Here is a 24,017-nt window from a genome sequence, read left to right as displayed (position 1 = left end):
TACAAGCACAGAGTCAGAAGTAGGACAACTCCAGCAGATACTAGGAAAGGAATTGGATTCGATGCATGAAGTTCATGAACAATGTTATGGAAGTAACTTCACTGCTTATAGGAGAAGGTTATTTCAGATCTGTTCTTTTGCAGAGCATGTTTTATCCAATTAAATGGCTTAATTAGCTCAGGGGCTAGCCTAGATTTGGCTAGCCAAGTGTTTGCACCAAGGCAGTTGTACATCCATCATCAAGAGGGAGGCTAATCAGGGCCAAGGTGGACGAGCAGTCTGCCTCCTCACATCACAGCAACAGTGTGGCCCAGCAGTGTGCAAACATGCTCCAGTGTGTCCCTGCTCAGAGAAGAAAAAGCTGGTGACGGGGAAACAGATCATGGCTGCACAGTCAGGAGCCTGCTGAGTCCTGCACACTCGGCAGCAGGAGAAGGGAGGGGAAACTGCAGCACTATTGTCTGGATGGGGTTGGCTTTGGGATAGCTTTTAATGGTGAGGGCTCCTGACTTAAGATAGTATTTCTTCCCCAGCAGGTCTGTTTGTTTCACCAGGACCTGCTTTCCCTGCGGGCTGCCGGGGCTTTTGCTGCTGGAATCCCACCGAGGTGTTGGTGTGTATCTGCTGTACTTGCTCTGTGGGGTATGTGTCTAAAAGCCTGGGGGGAACTGAAGGCTGGAGCTTCCAGTAATAATCAGGATTTATACATATGTCCAGCTAGGAAAAGACTGAGATGAAGTTGTAAGGAAATGAGCAGAATGGACACCACTGCTAATTAGCACTTCTGGAACCCTGGAGTGCAGGCCCTTACTTAGCTTTCACTTTCCGTGATTCCCGCCTCTTCTCCTGCTGAAGCTGCTCAATTTTCTGTTGCATTTCCTCCTGCTTGGCACTGATTTCTTCAATCATTGACTTGGCATCGCTGAGCTCCTCCTGAGAAACAAGCAAAAGCACAAGCATTCCCACTGTGCCCGTCAGCCTTATAGAGCACATGGCAGGTGTGGACTGGAGGTGCTTTGGGGTGCTGCAGGAAAGTGTGCCTGTGATTTTTTGTTTCATGTCTTTTGTTTCAAGTCTAACGTGTGTAATACGTGCCATGCACAGTGTGGCAATCCTTAATTTGATTACAGGTACATAAGGTCCCGCGGTTAAGGCACTGCTGGGAAATGGAGATGTAGGGCTTCATCTACTACCAGTTGAATTAGGGCCTGGAAAGCTGCCTTTTTAGCCTGATTTTCTAAAGAAATTATGCCTGCTGTAACCTTGCTGTGTGTGTGGCTCACTGTCAGCATATCCTCCCCACTGGCATCCCTCAGGCAGTTTCAACCAAGCCTTAAGTGTACATAGAGCTCTCTGATGCATGAAGTTCCTGTAAACCAAAGGAGAAGGATTTTCCCTGAGTGAGGAGGTGGCTTCACCAGGAATTTGTTTAGACAGTCAGCGTGGGCATGAGGCAGAAGGAGATAAGCTTTTGCCACTCCTGTTGCTTGCATAACTGCTCGTGTCTTGATTTTAAAACCCCTCTTCCCCCCATATCCCTGTCCTAGATAACCCTGCCTCTGGCTGCTTTGAGACCTCTGCCACGTGCCCTTAAGTTTCCTGTTGTCTGCCTTGCTCGGCTGGGACCACGGGGCTCCTGCTCAGCGCCATCCATCTCTCCCCATCACAGGGACAGTAACAGGTTTTTCTGGTAAGCGGCCCTCTTTAACTTCACAAGGTATTATTGACTCAGCAAAACCCCATGGGGAAAATTTACCATAAAAACAACAGAACGGTTCCTCTGCCTGCCTCCTCACAGGCAGCCATCCAGTTTCTGTATGGAGATGCTGACTGGTTTAAAGTGCACATCAGGCCCTCTTGCTAGGCTCTCTCCCCAGTCCTTTGTCTTTATCCCCTTGGGCCAGATCAAACCAGGCAGCGCTTCCTCCCATCCGTGTGGGAACTCAACTTCAAAAGCTTTAGGGTTTTGTATTAATTCCTTGCTCCCCAGCAGCTTTGGTTCCTGCAGGAAATGCAGGAGACCTGACCTGGGGAGAGGTATGGCACAGCGACTGCCTGTGAACATGCTGTATGCCTGCTGTATGTGCAGCCCGGAGCAGGGGTCTCTTGTTCCCAAGGCAGCAGGCAGCACTGTCTGGTGGCCCCTCAAGAAGGCTAAACATGTGTTTTACATTCAGGTTGGAGTTCTGGAGGGAAGATGCAAAGCCAAAGGAACTGCAGCAGATACATCTGAAACAACTGCCCATTCATTTTCTTTGAGAGCAGGAAAGGTTGATGGAGGCAGGGAAAAGCTCCACGCCACCCGAGCTAGCGTGGCAGGTGTGCAGCCCCCTGCTAGCTGTGCTCCTACCTTGAAGGTGTTGAGGGAGTTCTTCATCTCAGCCACTTTCTCTTCCATGGCACAGCGGCAGCTCTTGACCTTCTCCTCCAGGGCGTACTCGCCATGCTGGATTCGCGACAGCTCCTGCATTGCTTCTGTGAAACCCGCCTTCAACTCAGAGGCTAATGCCTGCAACTAGAGGAACCACAAACACGGTGGGTTCAGTCCCTCCTCCCAGACACAGGTGGCTGTGTCCCCGAGGGTCACCCATGGCTCAGAGTGGCACGAAGGCTGGGTGTAACCTTCCTGTAAGGTGCTGTCCTCTTTCTCCTCCTCCTGTTACAGCTGGGAGACATGGGGGGAGGTTCAGCTCCTGCTGCAGTACGTGGTAGGAGGTGTTTAACTTGGGCAATCCATGTGCCCCTTTTTGCACCCAGAGTTTTTCCACGCCCCCTGGCAGGTTGCAGCCTGTCAGTCTCCAGAAGGACGGGACAGCCTGAAACATGCCAAGAAGGTTGTCAGTAACAGCAGCCAGATTATCAATGCCAAAAGCAGCTGAGCAGTCAAGAATGTGACAGGTTTTGAGCAAGACCTCCTCCCCCATATGCTTGTGGGGCTGGTGCTCTCCCCGGATAGGTCTAGCACCTCCTCACTCTCAGAGGGCTGTGGAGCAGCTCTGTCCTTTATCACTGGGCCCTTTCCAGGAAAAGACACAGCTCTTAACTTGTGATGGGGAGGGAGTGGGGGGGTTTCCCCTGGCATGGACAGCGTGCCCACTCTCCCTATTTTCTGTCCCTAGAGGCTCTAGTGCTGCTGGAAGAGCTCCCAACCTAAGCTGGAGGCAGCCGGTTGACAGCTGGGCGAAGCAGGAGACAGAGCGGGGCGAGCCGCGCTGGCACAGCAAGCAGGCGAGGCAGGTTTGGAGGTGGGCAGTGAGGGGACACAGGCAGCTTGCCAAGCGGGGACACCCTCTTCAGGGATACCTTGGGCCGTCAGCCCTGAGCTCTGCCCCCACTGCTGTGAGCAAGGCGCTTGTTCTGCCTGCACAAAGCCCACGGCGAGGTCGCGGCCCAAGGCGCTTCGGTACCAGTGTTTTTTACCTTTACAACAGAAATTCGGCCTAACATCTGGTTATAAACTGAGTCCAAAACTGGAGCACTGATGGTAAGAGGACAGCCACCCCGGGGAACTCAGGCGCTTGAGTCCTGTAAATGGAGCAGAGATGGCTTCCGATACCTCGGGGCAATGACATGCACCATCCTCCTCTGATCAACACCAACAGCATCTTTACAGAGGACGTCTGCCTGACATCCCCACTCCTACCCCAGTGCCTACCCCACAGGTCCCCTACACATTCCCAGAGCTGCCTGGGCAGGAGGAGTGGGACTGACAGGAGCTGGAATGGGACAGGGGGAGAACAAGAGGCAGGAGGTGGGGGCAGAGGATATCTTCCCTCCTCGGGCAGTCATCCCTAATTCCCCAGGCCAGCTGGAGCTTAAGATCCCTTGATTCAGCCCCTACACAGTGGACACCTTCCTGTCACAGTGGTGGTTGCCCTGTGAGCAGTGAGTGTAGCCTGTTGGGTTAGAGGATCTGCGTGGAGCCATAGCTGCTAGGGGAGGCAAACCACACTGCTTCTGGTATCTGTGCGTTTACCAGCGCCTAGCAAGGTGAGTCAGATGGCCCCAGCATCATCAAACGTCCTAATGTGCGTGCCTGGAGAAGCAGAGGGGACATAAAGTACTGCAGGTGTGCAAAATGTTAATATTCCCATCCCTGCTCACAGGTGCTTGCCAGTCCCTTAAACATTAAGCTTATGTTGCTGAGGCAAAGTCTCTCTGCTAGCCTGCATCGGGATTAGGCATTGTATATTTTCCTCAAAGTGAAAAGGTGTGATTCGTCAGATCTGTTCTAGAGATCTGCTTCAGGGTGGAGACTTTGCAGCCTCCAAGTGGAGGCAGTCTGGAAGCTGGCCCTAGAGATACCTACATTCGGGTAGAATGGGCTCAAAATGAAATGCTACTGCCTTCAAGTCTGGCTGTATCCTCCTCAGATGCTTCAAGAAAGGGGCTAATCTAGACAGATCCTTTGCAAAGGGTACTGGGTGATAGTGCAGATCTAGAGGTGCCAGAGTCAAAAACTGCTAGGCATCAGCAAAGTCAACAACAACAAAAAAAAAGGACTACTGCAGGGAATTCAGTGTCCTTGCGTGGCGAAGCCAAAGTACAGGCAGCCAAAAGAGATTTGGAGTACAGACTGGACTAAACTATCCCCTGTGTTTCAGCAAATGTATCTAAGAGCAGAAGGTCACTTTTTTATTTGGGGGCTCACTGTTGGCCAACCTCTGCTTTTCCAGTCACCCTGCTAGCTTGGTTCCTGTGTGTATCCTGCAGGACACTGCTCCGGGCCCCAGCCTGGGTCTATCCTGCCAGGGACATCCTTCCTTGGCCCCAGGCGACTGGCAAACAGCTATTTCAGATACAGAAATGCATGTTATATTTGCATTTCACTTTGCCATTGGATGGATGAAAGCAGCAGTATCGATCAGCCACATCTGCCAGAGCTTGTGTGAAGTCCTGAAACCCTGAGAACTCCCTCCTCTGCTGCCTTCACGGCTTGAAGCATAGATAGGAAGCATAAACAGTCTTGCAGCATTGCATGCAAGTTTCATCCAAGCTTGAGTGGAGCGGTATAGGAGCAACACACCCATGAACTCCTGCAGTGTAGTGCTTGAGCACTGGATTTTAGGTTGAGCTCATTCAATCCCATGGGCTGCTACAACAAATGGAAGCCTGTGCAGCATTGGCTCATGTTTGTCTTGCCCAGATGATTATGCTTGCAGAATGAGAGAGTTCACTGGTTTGTGAACTCTTGGAAAGTCAAGCCAATTCAGTGTTTCTAAAGCGTCTACAGTGCAGTGTATACCGAAAAAAAAAAGGGCGTTTTATACTAGCATGGAAACATGGCAAGAGTTTAACTGTAGTATGTTACCTGGTTCCACCTATTTAAGGGAATAAATGAAGTTGAAGAGGAACACACTTTAGCAAGTTAATTTGAACTACCTGATCCCTAGAGGATAAATGAATCTGCAAGGTCACAGTGCATCCTTAGAACCTGCCCAAGAACTGACAAGTGCCTGTTCCAAAAAAAAAAAAAAAAAAAACCAACATCGGGAGTCCTATTTTATCTGCCTCCCTTTCCCTCAGCTGTGTGAGGAAAAACCCTGCAAGTAACATCTCAGATGAAGTAACTGTGCTGTGCTCTGAAAGGTAGCTGTGCATGAGGAAATGAGGAGATCTCCTCCTGGTTTTGCATGACTCAAAGGACAATGAGCAGCAGTCGCTTGTGAATCTCACTTGATCTCCAACCCAAGGGGAATATGAGCTCTCTGTAGAGGCCCAGAGGGGAGCAATCACTCCTCACATGGAGGGGGGAACCATAACCACGTGGAGGAAGTAGTGGTGGTTACGGGGAGATGAGAAGGATGAGATCAGAGGACAAACAAGAACCATTTCTCAGCATGGTTTTGATTTTTACTTTGTAAGAGTGAACTTAAAAATGCCTGTGAGATCTTTGCTGAGCCTCTCCTCCTGTCTCAGCTGCCATGCTGTCCCCAAAGGGGAAGGAATAGATGCTGCTTCCAGGACCAGAGGCGGCAAAGCTGCAGAGCCTTGCCATCTTCCCTTGGCAGGTGCAAGCAATTTGAGCTGTCTGCAAAAAATGGTGACTGCTGCTGCTGCATGAAGCTTTTTTCAGACTTAAAGGCAGCCCAAGGAAGAAGGTTGTGACTGGGAGATGAGAATGGCTTATGGGTAGCATGGCCTGAGATGGAAAACAGATGGAAAACTTTGGGAAGCAGATGGAAAGCCTTGGTGAACTGCGCTTACTGCTCTAGCTGCCACTGGGAGTGCCCACATCGAAGCAAGGAAGCCTTTGCTTTCATTAGTAGCGGTGTCCACACATCTCCCCCAGCATTGGTTGAGCTGTTTTGGGCTCTGCATCCTCGAGCCAGCCCTTGGCAGCTGCCTTAGGGTCCTTACACTAGCACTGTGCCTGCTCTCAGGGACCTTGAGCTGAAGACTGTCAAAACCAGTAGAAAATGGTTTCATGATGGAGAAGTACTGCACAGGACTAAGTGTACTGTTAGAAATATGTCCTAGAAGAGAGCAAAACCTTCTGTGACAACAAAGGAGTACTGTCTGTGTTACTTCCCAGCTTACCTACTGCCCATCACTTTGCATGTCATCTGAATGTGGTTAATTTGAAGCAGTAACCATTGTGTCACCCAGGAGGACTTTCATGTCTTGTTAGCGATGCTGCCTGAGACTAATCTGTTACAAAGCCCGACGCTTTCCAGAGTGCCTGCATCTGATGTTTTGGAGTTGCGTGAGGTATTCTCTTACCAGAGAGCAGCAAATATCTAGTACAGCTACCTGCTGTAATGTTTGTCACAGGCAACACTACTAAGGCCAAGCATTAGGAAGGCTCGCAATGCCTCAGAGCGGGAAGGCAGCAGATTTATGGCTGCAGGCAGCCTGGCCCTAAGAGTGTATCCGCTAGAGAGGGAGGTTTCCCAGCACACTTGTCCTGCAGCTTGCATGCTTTCCATGCACATCGGGCTCACTGCACTGGACTTTTCAGCAGCCCAGTCACATCTCCTTGGAGCCATCTGGATGAGAAAAGAGGATGAGGCAGGAGAAGCAGTGCCTTGTTAGTGGAAAGCAGTAGCTTCTCTCTTACAGTGCAGGGCATCCTGTAACTGCAGCCACTTGCTGTGGTGCACTTAGGAGCGACTGGGGGCAGCGGTGTCGCAGTGGTGACGAGGCTGGTCTCAAACAGCCAAGGTTTCCAGTTCAGGGAAACGTTCCTCTGTCAGAGTACACTTGCAGGTTGAACTGGAAAAGGTTTAAAGTGCTCAAAACACCACCGCATTTCCTGCAGACTGGAAATGCTTAGGAAGTATCACTGTGGAGACACTGACCCTGCGTCCTCCAGGCAGGGTGCTCCCTGAGCCATGCTGCAGGCAATCTCATCACATCCACAGTGGTTAATTGCAGCCGAAACACCAACTCCAAGAGCAGCTGCAGAGCTCAAGAAATCCTGATCACCAAACACAGGGTTTCCAAGCTCTGGGCTGAGGACCCAAGCAGAGGCATGCAGCAAGACTCAGTGCCTGCTCAGCTGCCCTGGGCTTTTGGTTAGTAGTACCCCGTGGTCCGAGGAGCCATGAGGCTGCCAGGCTAACCCAGAGCCCCCAGGGGACTTGCTTCCTGCTGTGGAAGACCCCCCCACACGCTGTGGCAATCACACATCCTTGCTCCTGGGACAGTTCAGTGGGTTTGGAGAAAGCTCATCAGAGCTCAGCCATGAAATCTGCCTCCGGCTCAGTAAATTGGCATTCTCTAATTGGTGGTAATGATGCCAGTTAGTTAATTAGCTGAGCGCACAAATCACCTGTCTAGACACAAGTGGTTGTGAGCAGGGAAATTTTACTGGAGTGTCTTTTAAGATGAGGCCTGAGATGTGATATGTATGACATTTGTTCATGCAGTGTGTGCGTTTTAGATGCCCTGTTCCGTGTAAGTGCCTACATTTCTCCTTCCACTTAATTTAACTTTAACTACTGGTTATCTATTAGTAACTCTTTAAAATCTTGGAGTTATTTAGGGCATTTTGCTCATCTTTACCTGGGAAATCTGTGTTGCAGGGGTACTCACAGGCACACTTTCAGTCTCTCCTGTGGGAATAAAGAACTTCAGTCAATTAAAATAACTTATTATGGTTGCTATAAATAACTGGAACAGAGGGTTTGAAAGTCCCTCTTGAGGTACAAATCAGTTTTAAAGGACTCACGTCTCACTTTAGGAGGTGTGGACACTATATAGTTTGTAAAATAAACTGCAGCTGTAAAATGGGAACGACTCAACTACATCAGATGTTAAATTCACCTCATTTTCTGCCCTGTATCTGTCCAGAACTGATCCCTGCAAAGGAGTGAGAAACCCCTTTATGCCCTACCAGAACTAAATTGCCCCCTGGAAAGTTCAGTTCTGTGTACCAGCCTTCAGTAACAGAGTTTTCCCATGAAGCAGCTTTAGTTCTCTTCTGCAATTCTGCAATTGTGAGATTTTTTTTCATCCTGTACTATTTGGAATTATTTTTATAATCCTTCTGAAAAGCCTGGTCTGGTCTGTATATTTTAAGCTCTAAGTTATATTTTGTGACAATGCATTCCAAGCGGTAATGGTGTCTTGTGTAACACCCGAAAATGCATTTTCATTAGTTCTGAATTCCTGTTTTCTTGTGGCATTGTGATTCCCACCTGATCTTGTGTAATGGAGGTAGGTTTAATGTTTCTGAAGCAGACTTAATTCATGGAGGAGCTTGTATCTGTTTTGCAAAAGCAATTTGGGCACCGCAGAGACCTCTTTTCTAAGCATTACAGAGTTTTTGATTGGGAAAAAAAAAGTATTTATTTCCTCTTCTAACACTGTCTCTTTTATGCAGAAACCCTCAATTATCCACCAGAAGTTACTGCTGGTTGTGCTGAACTGGCACTTTGAGGAGATTGCAATTTGATTGCTGTCGGTTCCCATTTTATTCCCTATGTCAGGCTCCATTGGCCTTCACCTCCCAGAAAATACCATGCCACCTGGTTCCTCGTTTGTACTGCCTCCCCTCGGTAACATCAATTCACAAGGTGGGTTTTCTCTTGCCTCCAATAATTTGCTTCACCCCTCTCTGCTGCCAGACACCAGTGTGGCTGGTGACCCCGTGCCTGATTCTGGGGGAAGCCAAGCTCCCTCTTCCCATGCTGGCTGCAAATGCTCAGTGCCTTACCCACCTGGGCCTTCAAAACCACAGAAATTTGGTCCTGCAGAGGCCTGAAATAGGTGCAGAGAGGGCTTTAGGCAGTTAGTAAGTCCATGAAGTGGAAAGTTGAAGCCTGGAAGTCAAGAGCTTTACAAGGCACACCTGCGTTCTGATTACTTTGCCCCTGAGGGGGAATATGGGTTACTGCCAAGGGCACCTATGCATTGGCCCTATTCTGGTCTCTAGAATTTGTCCTGATTCAGAGGAATGTAAGCAAATTCCCTAGTGACTCGAGGAACTGAGAGGCAGAGGAGGAGAGGCCGTGTGCCCCTCTCTGCCCATGTGCCATTTGCTCCATGTGCCAGTCAGTCTTGTAGCCATGGACGTTGGTTATAGGGTCAGACGCTGACCCTCCAGGGAGTATTTCCCAAGGTTCTTCCTGAGGAAAATGGGACAGCAGGCTTACTGGGAGGAGTAACCATCACCAGCATTGCCAGCTGTTTGGGGTCAAAACTGATCAGCCAGCTCTCACCAAGTGCCAAGGTTCATCTTCTAAATGACAAGTTGTTTTTATTTTACAGTTTGGCCCTTCAGGGTCTGTTTTTTCAGGTGTTCTGTTTGTTTGTTTGTTTGTTTTAGGCAACCTCATGAACTGGAAACCAACTTTTGGCCTGAATGGAATGATGAAACTTTCTTTGGATTCCTGGAGTCGGGGCTTGAGAAAGCAGCCAATGTACTTACTGCAAGAAAACTCCAAGGTACAGGTCTGTTCTGATGTAAAGGTTAATGCTGGAGTCTTACTGTGAGGGTGGTAATGACTGACCCAAAAAGAGCAAGAGGGCATATTTCTTAATTAATAGCACAATACAAATCAGATGCGTGGAGGACAGGGAGCTGCTCTTTCTGCAAAATGGTGGGCATATTGGATGCTTTGTGAAGAGTTAGAGATGTCAGGTACAAGGGTAGCACAACAAGGAAGGGCCACGGGCTCTCTTATCTCATTTTCTTTGTGTGTTTTTCAAACTAATAACGCAGGGGGCTTGAGCCAGCCCTGTAGAAGTCTGCAGGGATCTTTCATTTGGTTTTGGAGGAGGTGGATCAGTCTGTAATGTCCTCAAACACACTCAAAGCAGGGAAGTGCGACTGAGAAAGGCCAGAAGAGTGGAGAAGATCTCTGCTTCTGTGCTTTTACTTCCCACCTTTACCGTGAGCGTGAGCAGAAGCACTCTCTGTATGTACCCAGTCCTACCCAGCTCACCTCTGCAAAGTCACTGCCGGGAGCAGGAGCAGAGCGTGGCTCCCTCACAGCTGGGAAGCAAGGGGCTTCGTGGTTATCTCCCAATTTCTGCAGCGAACATCTGCAGCCCGTGGGGGCATGCCAATTAATTGGAAAAAAATCCTTGAGTTAATTTCCTTTTCAGCCTGCTACAGTGCAGGGGCCTAGGTACACAGACCCAATTTAGTCAAATTAGAATAATAATAATAGAGGAATTAACTCTTGCGTTGCCCATGCCATGAATGAATGTTGGCACCACCAAGCATCTTTTAAGAGGGCTAGAAATGGTCTAGGCTCTCTCTCCTGAGCTGGCAGTCGTGGGCACTCCTGAAGGCTGCTCCCTTTGCTCTTTGTTAGTTCTGGGAGTTCCTCAGCACATGGACACAATCATCTCTGAGGTGGCAAGGCAGAGCACAGTGCTACCAATGGTTTGGGGTGGAAAGCCAGTACCACCTGCCCCACATTCCTCTGCAAGAAGAACATCTTAAACCCATAACGACTAAAACCCTGGACCTGAAACCTGTGGGCTTTGCATGCTTCCTGGAAGTGCTGCTGACTGTAGCAGGACTGGTTGTGTTCAGGCAGCGTGGCATGGATATCTCTTGGTGCTTGGGAGGTCAGGACCAGTGCAGAAGTCTGGGATGTGGCACTGACATGAGCAAGAACCCCTTGCAACAAAGCACGTGGGGGAGAGTAGCAGATCCTCACTGCAGTAAGATGCAGCTTTTGACAGCTGGAATTCTCTCTGCATCCCAAGGCAGGAGAGGAGAATGACTTCCCATATGGCAACGACATATGCCACGGGATTATTTTCCAGAGGGGAAAAGGGAGGTGTTTTTAAAACAAGATACAGAAAACTTCAAACCCCAAATATTTCTATGAAACTAAAAGAAGAGAGCATTTGCCCACAGCTGCCACAGCTAAGAGGTGTTTTTGTGGGGCTGGTTGGTGGCTGGCAACATGTTGTATGAGTGCAGCTTTCTTCCTAACTCTCTTTCATACTATCAAGAAGTGAAATTAGAGGTTGCTTTACCTTCTTGTTTGTTTGAGTCCATGGCTGCTATAGGGTGTGCGTCCTTGCAGGGACTCCTGTCCTCACTCTGGAGGGTTCTGGCTGGTCACTGGGAACATCCCATGGCTTACAGTTGCCCACATGTGAGCCCTGCGATGGGTCAGCTGGTCTGAACCCTGAGTGCAGAAAGACGCAGAAAGGATTTACTGAGCAGAGATGCTCAAAGTTCAGAAAACGAGGGGAGGAAGAAGGAATTGAGAGGGAATGAGGCATCCTAACGGTTTGTTTGGGTTCAGTGCCTCCACAAGCAGGTTGGGCTGCCGGTACAAACGTTTCCCTCCCAGCCCAAGGCCAGCTGTGCTTATGTGGATGGGTGACTGAAGTCCTATGTAATTCCACAGAGACTATTTGCTCAGCGAGACGCTTCTTGTTTGACCACAGAAGCAAAATGAGATGTATTTGAAAAAGTAAGATGCAAACAACCATCACTGTAGATGTTTGTTCTCTAGATCAGAGAACCAGCTTTTTCCTGAGTGAATGATCACCCAAAACGACCCCCAGACTTGGGTTTGGGCCGCAGAGCTATTGCCTTCGCAGTGCTGCTGCACGGTCCTGCACTTTTGAGGGCATTGTACTGCCATGCTTGGTTTCTCTGGCGGTTTTCTCCCTGGCTTTCGGAGGCACAGAGTGCTGCATGACACCTTAATGGGTATAGCCACAGCCTCTGTGGAAACCAGGGCCGACAGAGCACGGTGCTGCGCCCAAGTCACTTCCTTGGTAAAGCATCTCGCGGGTCAGGTAGCGGGGTTAGGACCTTGGGAACAGTCTTAAGATAATGACTGATCAGTGATGCAGGCAGAGCCCCAGAAAAATGGATTGTACTAGCTCAGACTTAGCATGGGCACTGCCCCACATCCACACTTCATCTCCCCAGGGTTTAATGCGAGTCGCCTTGTGCCCAGCCTTACTAGGAAACCAGATGTAACACAGGAGTGTGGAATAATCTCCCATCTAGGTTCCTGTTTGATGTGGATATGCCCAAGGCTGTGCTGGCAGATGGAAGTTTGGAGTGGTGGGGCCACTGGTTACAGTGCAGAGCTCTGCTGGCAGCTGTGGTGGTCTGGAGAAGCCTGGGGTGGTGCTTGCAGGGAAGCAAGCACAGAGGAGGGCACGAAGCATTGAAGCATTAAATGGGTGGGAGAGATGCAAGAGAAGCTCTTTGTGGCTCTAGGAAATGCTGCCGAAGCAGTCATTCCTGGTGGCAGTCAAGGCTGTACCACCTTGGGGGCCACACATTTCAATGGCTTTGCAGCAGCTGCAGTGAGGGAAGTCGCAAGAGAGGAAGGCAGGGATGCTGTCGGAGGCCCTGAGGTCGAGGTGATGCTTTGCATTATTATTGGCAAGGGATGCCACTGGTGGTAAGGCTGGGAGCAGCACAGCCACCACCAGCAGCATACTTGACCCGTCTCTTTCTGAGGGTGTGATGAGGACTGGAAGAGGCTTCCAGCATAGTGCCGGAGGGACTTGAGGTTTAACATCTTCTTGAGATGGAGGATTAATGCAAGGATAAGCTGCTTAACTGTAAGAGGGCTGCTTCTCAGGACACGGGAACCTTTCCTGACATGTTTGGAAATCCTGAGCAAAGGTGAAGGGTCAGAGCTTCTGGCTTTGGATGCTGCTGTGGGTTTTGTGAGGCAGGCAGGGAAGGCTTCTAGGTGGACTCCTGGTTTGCAGTAAGGTAAATGTTCTAACTTATTAAATCTGGTTTCTATCAGCTGATAGTGTAAAGGTTATCTTTTGGTTCTGAAGACTTCTAGGCTCATGGCAGAGTTTAGATGGAGTCCCCTGACTCCCTGCTCAGAACAAGGCTGGCCCCAAAGCAAAATCAGGTTGCTCAGGGCCGCGTCTAGTCATGGCTGGAGCACCTCCTAGGGTGGAGACTTCACAACCTTTCTGGGCCTGTCCCAGGGCAGCACTGCTCCCATGGAGAAGATGTTTTTTCCTTCTGGCCAAGTTTTCCCTTTCTGCAGCTTGTGCCTATGGCAATTTGTCCTTTCATTGTGTCTGTGAGAAAAGCCTGACTGTCTCCTCTGTTACAAGGTAATTGCTGACGGCAGTAGGACCTTCCAGCCTTCCCTTTCCCAAGCTGAACAAACCCAGCTCTATCAGCTTCTCCTGTGCTCTGTGCCCCAGCCCTCTTTAGTGGGGGGAAAAAAAATCTTTTTCTTTTTTTTTAGATTCGCCAAGGATGGCAAGAATGTTGTTTGGTTCCGAAACAAATAAATATGCTGCTGTTTTTAAAGTAGCTAACCCATCCTTTAGTAGTCTTGAGGAGAAGGTTGCAGAAGTTTGGGTCTATGAGTGAAACAGCCTTTTAACTTCACCTTAGTAGCAGTTAGTTTAGTAGCAAAGTTGTTAAACTTTGTTCCCAGTGTAGACTAGCTGATGCCAGGGCAAATTCCTGAGGCTTTTGTTAGTGGGCCAGTGAGCTGGCACCAGCTTGTGTCACACTGAGAACTGCTTTCAAAATTCAGAATTGTTTTTTGCGATAATGGGGGGAAACAAACAAATTGGAAAGTTGAAACAGATATGAAAGAAATACAAACCTTCTCTATGATAAACATGTTCAGTGAAAACAGCTGTTTGCCAGAAGTTTATTACATTTTTTCTTTTTACCAAAACCACATATGTTTAACAGTTCTTTTGCCTTTAAATTATTAATGCCTTACTCTACCAGTCATAGCAATATACCGCCATGTAATAGTTAACTGTTAATAATCATCAATTAGTATGGAATTAATTACATGAATATGCCTTCAAGTACATCAACTGCATAGCCTGTCTTAGATATTTTATAATTTTACTATCCACTTGCTGAAGTATTGTGGGGTGTACCCTGCCAGTAGCAAGAGCATCTGGTGTGGGAGCACAGCATTTCGGAAGTGGGAGAGCAGCAGCTCATAATCCTGCTGGGGTGGAGAGACAGACGTTTGTTGAGCTGTGCTGGAAGAGCAGAACTGTCTGAAATGGGAAACAGCAGTTTCAGCCCTCAGCTGCTGAACAGCATTATCCAGCTGCTTGCTTAGCAAGCATCGTAGGTATGTTTGGGTTTGAATGTTGGTTCCCTCATGGAAGGGAAAGAAAACATCTCTTTCATGCAGGGAAAGGATGGAGAAGAGTGAAACTGAGGGAAAATATCAGCACATGGGATATATACATGTATACATACATATATACATCCAAACACACAAAAAGGAGAACCTGTAATCCATACTGCATTCCCCTAAACAGGGGAGTCAGGGGACTGTAGTGCATGAAGGAAGTGCATATAAACAAGTTGCAATGTCAGGCACTCGAGGTGAGGAAAAGCCAGAATTAAAGCATAAATCTGTTCTACCATGCTCTGTGAGCTTTCTCTCTTAGACCAGCTCCTCGCAGGCATCTGAGACCTCAAAACACTTGTGTCTCTGTCTAGGTCCTGCTTCTGCAGCCCCCCTGCCCAGCACGTCACTAGGAGCTCTGCCATCAGCCTCACCGCAGAGATTCAGCGTGAAGGATGCTGTCCGAAGAGCATCCGTGGTTGCCCTCTAGTAACACAAGGAAACTCGCAGTTGTCATGAGGGACGGTGCACGTAAGGAGGGGAAACTCACGGGTGGAACCCCCACTGCTGTACTACAGGTAATAAGTACTCTGCAACCACTTGGATCCAGTACAAAAAAAAAGAGATGTGTCTGATATGAAGAAAAATAACCTACCTGGGATTTTAGTTAGAGAAAAGTAATGCTTGTAGAAGGGCTCGTATGAGGACATGTCATTGTCCTTTTACCTGTCTTCTGTTCTCAGGCACATAGGACTGGAAGGGGGACCCTTGCCCATCTTATCTCCTGGGTTGTAAAAACACTGTGGTTTCCTGGTATCTGCGGAAATTTTTCCTTATAGAGGGAACTGGAAACAATTCCCATACAGCGAGACCCACAGAGAGCTATGTGAGGAGCTTCCACATCACACTTACTCAGACAAGGACAATACCTTAGCCCAGTCTCTGTCCTCTGCAGAGCTCAGGAGTGAGGCTTTGAAACTGGGGCACCAGGGATGCCGCCATCCCCTCCAGCTCCGGGCACCACCAGGAGCTCTGCTATGTGTCTGCACCGCAAAGTAGGTTGACCTTGGTTAAGTGGGTCCAGAAGATATTCCCTATTTTACCAGAATGTCTGTCTTTTGTGTGTCCTTTAGCTGCAGCCTGCAATTTCCTGAGTCACTGTACTGCTCTTTGTTACGTTAAATAAATGCATTGCGTTGGATACTTTCCAGCATTTACGACTCACTGCTGGACTCCACGAATATATAACATTGCCTGTCTGTCCCTGGTTCTTTTGAATTGCTGTATATGTGGAGGAAAAGTAGTCGGTCCTTCCTCAGCATTAAAACAAAACCTCTTGTGTGGTTTGGAGCGTGTGCTTGTTCTCTTGTCCTGCTGACTGCCAGGTGGGGAAGCTGTTAATATTGTCCTCACCAAGGACAAGAGTTTTGCTGAGCAGTGTCTGGCTTGTTCCTCGAGGGTGACAAAAGGGGTTGGAAAATCGGACTGGTGTTCAGCCCTGAGGTCCTGGTTGCAGGCTGCTTGCTCGAATCCTGCCTCTGCTAGCAGGGGACTGAAGGAATAAGCTCACAGCAGGGTCTAGGTGAGCAGGGACCTTTGTAACTTGGAGCTAGACCAAGTGGCTCAGGGCTGTGTCCAGGTTTGAATACCTCCTACACGAGAGTCCTCGCAGCCCCTCTGGCTCATCCAGCACCCTGGGGAAGAATATTCCTTCCTTGTGCCCAACTGGGACATTTCCCTTTGCTGCAGCTTGTGCCCATTGCCTTGTGTCCTTTCACTGTGTGCCTCTGGGAAGAATCTGGACTCCATCTGCTTTATAACCCCCTCAGGGCAGTTAAAAACAGCAAGAGGCACCCCTCAGTCTTCACCTTCTTTTTTTCAATACAGAGCAAACCCCACTCCTTTAACCCCTTCCCATATGCACATACACGAATACATGTGCACATTAGCAGCGGGAGCAAACCCTGCATGCCCTCCGTGAGGCTGTTTCCTAAACCACCGGTGGACGTCTTCCCACAGCAAGTCCAGGCTTTGCCTGGTGTGCCAGCCCACCACAGGACACTTTCCTTGCTGACAAGCAGTCACACCAGCAGTCTGCCTTGGACCCCCACGTGGAATGGCAGAAATAATCAACTGTAGATAGGATCACTTGTTAAAGTGACTGAAATACCCCAAGCATCAGCATGCAAACAGTCTAAGTTAGATAAAACATTTACAGCCTAGCCTGAGGGATAACAGTTCTTTCTTTGGCTTTCTGTCCGGTTCTGTTCTCAAAATGAGGAATTGGGGAACAATGCAGGAGAATCCCTATGCACTTTTGCTGCTTCTGTAGATGTTGCTAAACATCTACAGTCTTCCTAAATAAATGCTTAGGATCTTCCTGGTGACTGTTTCACAATTCTCCTGGCTGAGATTGCTGTCTGTTCTAAATAGCCCACTTGGAGAACACCTCCAGTCCTCTAAGAGAGCAAAAAAAAATCATAGATATGCTCTCTTCAGTCTCATGCTTTGTCTCCAGCTAATTCTAACACAGTTATCATCCAAATACTTCAATCTAGCAAGAGACCTCAACTTAGCTCTTTAAACAGTAAAAGCAAAACAGGTCCTTTCAGCCTCTCTAGAGCCCCTATTATAAATGCATCCTCACAAGATTCTCCAGCACACTACAAAGCTAGATCTCCGTTCACAGTCTTAGAAGAAATCAGCTGGAAATAACTGGGCACTGAAGATCGAAAATATTTTAAATACCATTTTACATGCTGCACATGCGACATTAAATACCTCCTGCTCAAGCTTTTTCCAATAATAGGAAAATGGCATTACTAATCCCACACTTCATCTCATGCTGAGTACATTTTAAACTTACCCCAGGCTAGTTGAAGAGCCTTCAGCGCTGGCGGTTGCCAGAGTTGGGAATTAGCAGTGTGCAAGAGAGGAGAGAGAGGAGAGCAATGGTGGCTTGGCGTTTCCCAGGACGGGACTGTCACATGCTAATCACTGATTTGAAACGTAAGCATAACAAATGCCTTCTAATTATGTAATCTTCGGGTCACATCCTTGCATCCCCATGCAAAAATCAGGACTGCGCGCTTGGAAGGAGAAGATACCGACTTTTTTCTTTTTTAATTAGAATGGCACACTGCTGTGAAGGGAGTGCGAGAAGCCTCGGGAAGTGACGAGTGGAGGGGGCCATACGGTGCGAGTCGGGTGCTGGCGTGGTCTGTGCTACCTCGCTGAGCTTAGAGGCTTTTAAATACCTCCTGTGGCACCCAGACGAGGCAGCCAGCAGTTGGGGCAGGGACACGGGACCGGCTCCTCCCCGCCTTCTTTGACAACCTCAGTCTCCTGTCCTGCATGGCCTCATTAAGGATGCCAGGGCCGAGAGGGCTTCTTGCTTGTGCACTTTCTTGTTCAGGGCTCAGAGCAAGGCAGCCAGAGTAGCCAAGGCAGGGGAGCAGGAACCACCAGCACTTGTGTATTTTCTGTTTCTTGTTAGACCCTGAAAAATTCCCTTCAGAAAAAAAAATAAGGGGTTTGAGGGAGGTGGGGGAGTGTGAGGCAGTAGCCTTTGATGTCTACTCCACTTCATCACCAAGTTCCTGCAGGGCTTTTTGCACCGAATGGCATCAAGAAAACATGGGGAGAAAACAGGTAACCCATGGCCAGGGTGCCAGGAAAAGTTTTGAGCTAGTCCGGTGAGTTACTCCGGAGCAGAAGAGCAGGGAGGCATAAAGGAGCAAGAACAGCAGCAAAAGGAAGGATAAGTTCTCACTGAAAGACAAATATCAGCATCAAAGATACCCTTCAGGCAGAAAACCTAAAATGTAAAACCGCAGCGCCTAAATCAGTATAATTACTGTGCAGCACAGATAAAAGGAGGTGATGTGGAGGCCTTGCTAAGGAGCTGAAAGGACAGACTTGCAGGTTAATGGAAGCTCTGTGAAGATGCTGCTACCCCTGAAATTGAGGACTAGGGACAAGGACACTGTATTTCTTTCTTGGACCTGGCTATTTCAGGAGCAAAACACAACAGAATTGAGCAAAACAAAATAGTAATACTGAAGAAGAATACCTGTGAATATAACCCAAGGAGTTCTATCGCCAAATGATCAACAAGCAGCTTGTGTTCCAGTGTGCTGATAATGTGCTAGTTTTTTCATTTTGCTAAGAAACCAAAGAGCCCAAGATTTTTCCAAATCATAGCAAAATGCACTGAGTATTTGAAGACACATCTGAAAGAGTACCAATTTGTACATTGTGGTTGCAAATGGAGGCAAGGGCAGGTATTTACTAAAACTCTGTTAAACATCTGGCAAACAAAGACAACACATTTTTTTCCTGACAAAGATGGCATGTTGCTTTTTTTTTTTTAAACTAGAAAGCAATTTTCCTACTATTCATTAGATTCAGAGTGCAAAGAGACCTTTGAGGTACAAACCCAAACGATAAGAAAAATAGATTTATTATTGCATTAGACCTTCTGATAGGAATGGTGACAGTGAACAGACCTTCCCTGTGTGCTCACCTGTCGACTTCCCTCCCAGAGGAAAGTGGCTTCGGCGCATGTCTCTGAGCAGTCTGCTGCTGGAGCCTGGGGTTTATGGGCTTTACCTGGGAGAAGTAATTGCCATGCTATAGCTGCACTTGCTCTCTGTCCTGACCCCACTGCGGAATGCCTGGCTTAGTCCAAACATAGCACTGTGTTTGCAAAGGCTTTTGTGGGTGGGGAGTTTTGTTTTCTGGGGAAAGTTACAGAAGCTGAGCATAAATTAGGCTTCATTTGTTGATGACATTTGTTTTTTTGAAACCCAGGGAGAAAGAAATTCCTAGCTGAGGTTAAAACAAAAAGGAATTCTGTACATTAACTTTTCCACCTATAAATTCACCCTTTCCAATCCCTTTTCTTTCAGGTGTTTACTTCAACTAACTAGTCTGAAAAGAAAAGTAACTTTATTTTATTTACCAGTGATATCCATCCTCAGGAGTTATTTTTAATAAATACATGAAGAAATCAATGCCTGTTGAAAACTCATCACAGCTGTTGAACCCAGAATGTGATCCCAGGGCTGCCCTTGACTCGTGCTGCTGTCAGGACCAAACAGCTACATTCTCAGCTTCTGCTTCAGTCCCACTGCTGCTGAGCCACTGAAAATGCCAGTCCACACCACTCCGTTTTCATCTATAAAGTCTCCTTCACCTTCCATCCTGTAACAGCATGAATGCAGCCTGTTAATAAAGAATGTGATCAGTTTGTGGAAGCACAGCGATGTGTGCGCAAGCTGGATAAGCAAAGTGCCAGGAATCAAAACCTTCCCCATCCAGACCAAGTACCTGCTTTAACTTTCTCCCGTGTGGTAACTTATAAAAGCTACCTACAAGCTAAGAAGACTTATGAAGCACGTGGCTTAGACAGCCAAATAACATACGCCTTCCTGTGCAAAAGTGTGTTTACTCTAACATCCTGCTAGCACGTAGCTTGTACAGGAAAAACTTTGTAGATCTGGTCATGATTTGAAGTAATCAGAGATTAAATCCTATCAAGTTGATCCTGACTTCCTTGAGGGACATCCTAAAGATGTGTAAGTGTATGCAGCTAGTTACTGTGTTGACATTGCTGTAAAAATTCATCCTGCCTCACCCTTTCCCCATCCTTCTCTACTGTTAGGACAAAGTGCAAGGATTTACAGCCTCCAGTGGGGAAAAAAAGTAACTGCCGTGTGAACTGAGTCCTCATAAACCATGTATTTCTGCTGATCTTTGAAAGCTGTGATCGAGCTCATCGTTAAACCTGAAAACTGCTATAAAGAAGAAATGTATGTATCAGCGTCCCTTGTAAATGAGGGGAAAATAACTTCCAAAACCAATTACTGGAGGTATGTTTCCCTTAAAAAATGAAGGCACCTAGCAGTCACAGCGAGTTGCCGTGGTGCTGCCTATTTATGTTCTCTCATGAAAGCTGCAGTGATCTGGTGAACTGACACCCAGCTTGTGTGAGTAGGTGGAAACTGGCAATCCCCAAACTGGGCAAAGTAGCCTGCATTGGGCTGTCAGGCAGCAGTGTGTATTAACAAGCACAAAACAGTGTAAAAAAGGAAAAGTCTTAGTTTCCTGGTGAAAATGGCAGTGGCAGGCAAAGATTGGGTCTCTCCTACTAATTAGGGTGTGTCTATGCCAGCATTTTAGTTTGAATAAAGGCTACTAGCTACCCGTGACAAGCACGTTGCTGGCCCCTTTGCAACGGGCTACATTTTCCCATGGGAGCAGAGGCATCACTCTTAAGATTTTTGAAAGGAAACACCCATAAAGTAAAAGCTGTGTATGTGATCTATTGCTTGAATGCCCTCACTACAGAGATGAGTATTCAGATTCAGACTTCACGTCAAATTCACATCTGACATTCGGTATGACAGCAAAGGACAGCAGCCCCGTGGCAGATTTTAACATGCCACTTTAATAGTGTAAAATGTCTTTAATTCCCCCCCTCTTAAAGGTTAATATATTTTGCATTCAGGTATATTTTGCTAATACTTCCTTTGGTGTCTAATCATTTAAAAACAGAATTGGTCATACTTCTACTACTACGGCTGTTCTTTTTGGTCAGCAGCAAGGCAGGGATGTTTTATGATGAAAGACCACATATTAACTGCACATATGTATTTTTGATTTATTTCAGATACTGGACTGTGGAGATACTTAAAGAAAAAATAAACCTAAAGTAAACCTAGGAAATCTGACAGAGAAGTCATAAGGAAAATAAATGTGAACATTCTTTTGTGAGTTTTTACAGTTATTTTTCTCATTAGATCTGTTTTGTGAATTATGAAGTGGGTATCAACTTCTTGCTTTAGGAAAAGATGGTGTCTTAGCAATTCAAAACACCCTTATTTAAATGAAATTAGCCTAGTTGTTGTTTTGTATGAGTGGCACTAAAATATTTTATTCTGAGTGATAAAAAATAAACCTCTGCATTTTCTCTACAGAATTTGTACCTCAAAAATAAGTAAACAAAAACTTTGCAAACTATCAGTGCAAATCAGTGCTGTATTTCTGCATGTGTCTGTAGGCTTGAAAAAATTCTGAAATTTATCTGAACTGTTCTCTTCTTCTTAACTCTGCCTGAGCCTGGAGACCTGGTAACACAAAAACAAGTGGGTGAGTGGAAGAACCACCTTGAAAACTTCTGACTGGGCTTGAATCACTGGCTTTTAACTGATCTGATGAGATGGATACAACTGGAATCAGCAATTTCAGATATTCAGTGCAAGTTTCACTGGTAGCAAAAGAAACCTACTCCCATGTTGGGTGAATTTTATTTGGACTTCACGCCTTATCAAATCAAAACTAATAGAAAAGACTACAGAACCCTTCAGCTTCAAACATACTTGCTTTCATTGAATGGTCCAATGTACTTTGCTCCACTTGGAAAAGTGTAGGTTCCTGCCCCATGAAACATGTTGTCTTTGAACTCGCCTTCATAAACTGCCCCAGAAGGATGTTCTAGCCTTCCGGTACCATTCATCTGCATTTAATGAGAGATGATGGATAAAGTAAAGGGTTAATGTTTATGCATATGCTATATTTCCTTCCATTACAGTATCTTTTCAGATTGCTGCCTTTGAGTTTGCTATCTTATTCAGATAAGAGGAGAGGACGGTGACTCTTTTTCAGATTTAGACAGGTTCCTACCTCTACAAGGATTTTAGATAACAGCTTGGAGTTTCTGGCCAGTCACAGTATCTAATAAATCTTTCCTCTGCTGATAGTCTCACAGGACCTTTACAGTCTGTGCAACAGGGAACTGCTGTCCCCAGCCCTACAAATAACTCATCTACCCTGACAGCCTGAGGGGTTAATTAAATTTTCTGGAATTTCTTTCTGTGGATCAAGGCATTGCAAATCTTTCATTTGTTTCAGACTGAGCCATGTCTGGGGGTTTAAATCTGTGCTGTAAAGCATGTTTGTACCATAATCTTAATTCTTGTCACTGCACAAACATTTTTGTATGAGAATGAGAAAAGGACAGACTAGATCTCAAAAAGCCACAAGATGCTATTTTTTAATTGCAGGCCTTTATTTGTCTCGTTTCAGGGATGTCTCCAGAATCAACAAAATAAGCGTTTTTTATGTACTTAACAATTAATTCCCGGTGAACTCAGTAACCAAGGGCAGCTACAGTTTAGTGGCATATCTGTCAATGGCCAAAGCTCCCATGTTTGGTCAAGGGAGGTGTGTGGGGTGCATATACACAAGCAGAAAGGCTGTGCTCAACCAGCTACGCACACACAGCCCATCCATGAAGGGCACCACTAGTACCACACTGCCCAAGTGTTTCACCAGGGCCAGCAGTGACCAGTGTATTTGTAGAAGCCTCAGGACGCAGCAGATGTCCCAATACCCCAAGTGTCTGAAGTCTTCAGGCTGGCTTGGGACAAGACTCCCTAGTGGAAGAAGAGCCTGAGATCCTTCGCAGGTAATGGCTTTCTTTTCCATGCATCTAAGGGTGGGTATAGTAAGACTCACTCCATGCCAAGCCCAGACAAAGTTTGAAATGAAGGAATCCTTAAAATTACCTTGTTGTTTTTCCAGGTACCTATGTACGTCATTCCGTTGGCGCTGGTGTGAACTCCATGCCCGTTCCTTGGAGCACACCCTTGGGTGTCTTTTTGCACTCCCCTTCTAGGAAACGAGCCAGGTATTTTGAATTCAAAATATCACTTGAGACAAAAAAAAAAAAAGATCCCAGAGGGCATTTCTTGCAGACAGACTGCTCCCAGAGGTGGTCTGTTGGGTGAGCAAGGCCCACGGGGCAGGCACCAGCTGGCAGCAGCCTGTGGCAATTCCCCCACCACCACCAGCAGGGAGGTGGGATGGGGCAGAGCAGACCCCCCATGGACCATTCCAGGGGTTTGCTTGGAATTTTTTTTTTCTTTAAACAACCTGGAGCCAGGTCCTGCCTTGGCGTGTGGTGGACAGAGGGAGGCAGCTTTGGCCAGCATGTCATCTGTGCAGCCCTCACGCTGACAGCGCGCAGATTTCTCCCCACACATCCCATGCGGGTTGAAAATCCTCACGCAGGGTGACAAAAGGAATTTGGTGCGGGACGGGGGTTCCTTACCATACTTGTCTTTGTTTGGGAACATGAAGGACACTTTAAAAACCACAGCACCTGCTGAGAAAGAAAAAAAAAAATATGTCACTGCAGTTAGCTGACACCCCAACTTTTCCCATCAGCATGAATTAGCAAGCAGCTCTCTGTGTGCTTGTTTAGGGGGTGTTGTTTGTTTGTTTGTTTATTTATTTATTTATTTATTTACTTATTTATTTATTTATTTATTTATTTGTTGGAGGGGGGGTACCCTCCATGGTTGCTATGCGGAAGTGTCCGCCGTTGCTAGGGGGCCGGCGGCCCGGAAGGGGAAGGCGGCGCTTCCAGGTCAGGGCAGCGGCGGCGGGGCGGTGAGGAGAGGAATGGGGAGCGGGGGGGGGGGGGGGACA

At 47.3% G+C, this 24,017-nt stretch overlaps 2 protein-coding genes and 1 long non-coding RNA gene across 5 annotated transcripts in view; 1 reads left to right on the top strand and 2 right to left on the bottom strand.

The window, feature by feature from the left end:
- The window catches only part of ARHGEF33 (Rho guanine nucleotide exchange factor 33), a 31,758-nt gene extending 12,450 nt beyond the window's left edge, over positions 1-19,308 (bottom strand). The window contains exons 1-5 of the mRNA XM_040553129.1: positions 17,389-19,308; positions 11,443-11,597; positions 8,008-8,057; positions 2,351-2,515; positions 812-933 (exon numbers count right to left, since the gene is read on the bottom strand). Of these exons, the coding sequence (XP_040409063.1) occupies positions 812-933; positions 2,351-2,515; positions 8,008-8,057; positions 11,443-11,464 (359 nt within the window). The 5' untranslated portion in view covers positions 11,465-11,597; positions 17,389-19,308. The remainder of the gene's footprint in view (positions 1-811; positions 934-2,350; positions 2,516-8,007; positions 8,058-11,442; positions 11,598-17,388) is intronic.
- Positions 163-21,883, top strand: LOC121068082. 3 transcript variants are annotated; one of them, XR_005818596.1, is made up of 9 exons: positions 163-613; positions 1,548-1,690; positions 2,432-2,535; positions 3,120-3,990; positions 8,934-9,020; positions 9,773-9,891; positions 14,897-15,100; positions 20,188-20,395; positions 21,196-21,883. It is a non-coding gene; the product is annotated as an uncharacterized LOC121068082 (long non-coding RNA). The 3 variants fall into 3 exon arrangements; XR_005818597.1 differs by having other exon boundaries at positions 8,828-9,020; positions 20,188-20,335; XR_005818595.1 differs by having other exon boundaries at positions 8,828-9,020.
- Positions 19,450-23,985, bottom strand: MORN2 (MORN repeat containing 2). The gene is given in 6 exon segments (XM_040553128.1): positions 19,450-19,727; positions 21,905-22,041; positions 23,093-23,163; positions 23,166-23,198; positions 23,638-23,688; positions 23,879-23,985. Coding segments are annotated over 6 exon segments (402 nt in total). The 5' UTR covers positions 23,886-23,985; the 3' UTR covers positions 19,450-19,624.
- Positions 23,986-24,017: the final 32 nt, after the last annotated feature.

This window comes from Cygnus olor, chromosome 3, assembly GCF_009769625.2.
Source record: "Cygnus olor isolate bCygOlo1 chromosome 3, bCygOlo1.pri.v2, whole genome shotgun sequence".
Taxonomy (NCBI): domain Eukaryota; kingdom Metazoa; phylum Chordata; class Aves; order Anseriformes; family Anatidae; genus Cygnus; species Cygnus olor.
The sequence above is the reverse complement of the archived record's forward strand: the minus strand, read 5'-3'. Positions and strand labels throughout refer to the sequence as shown.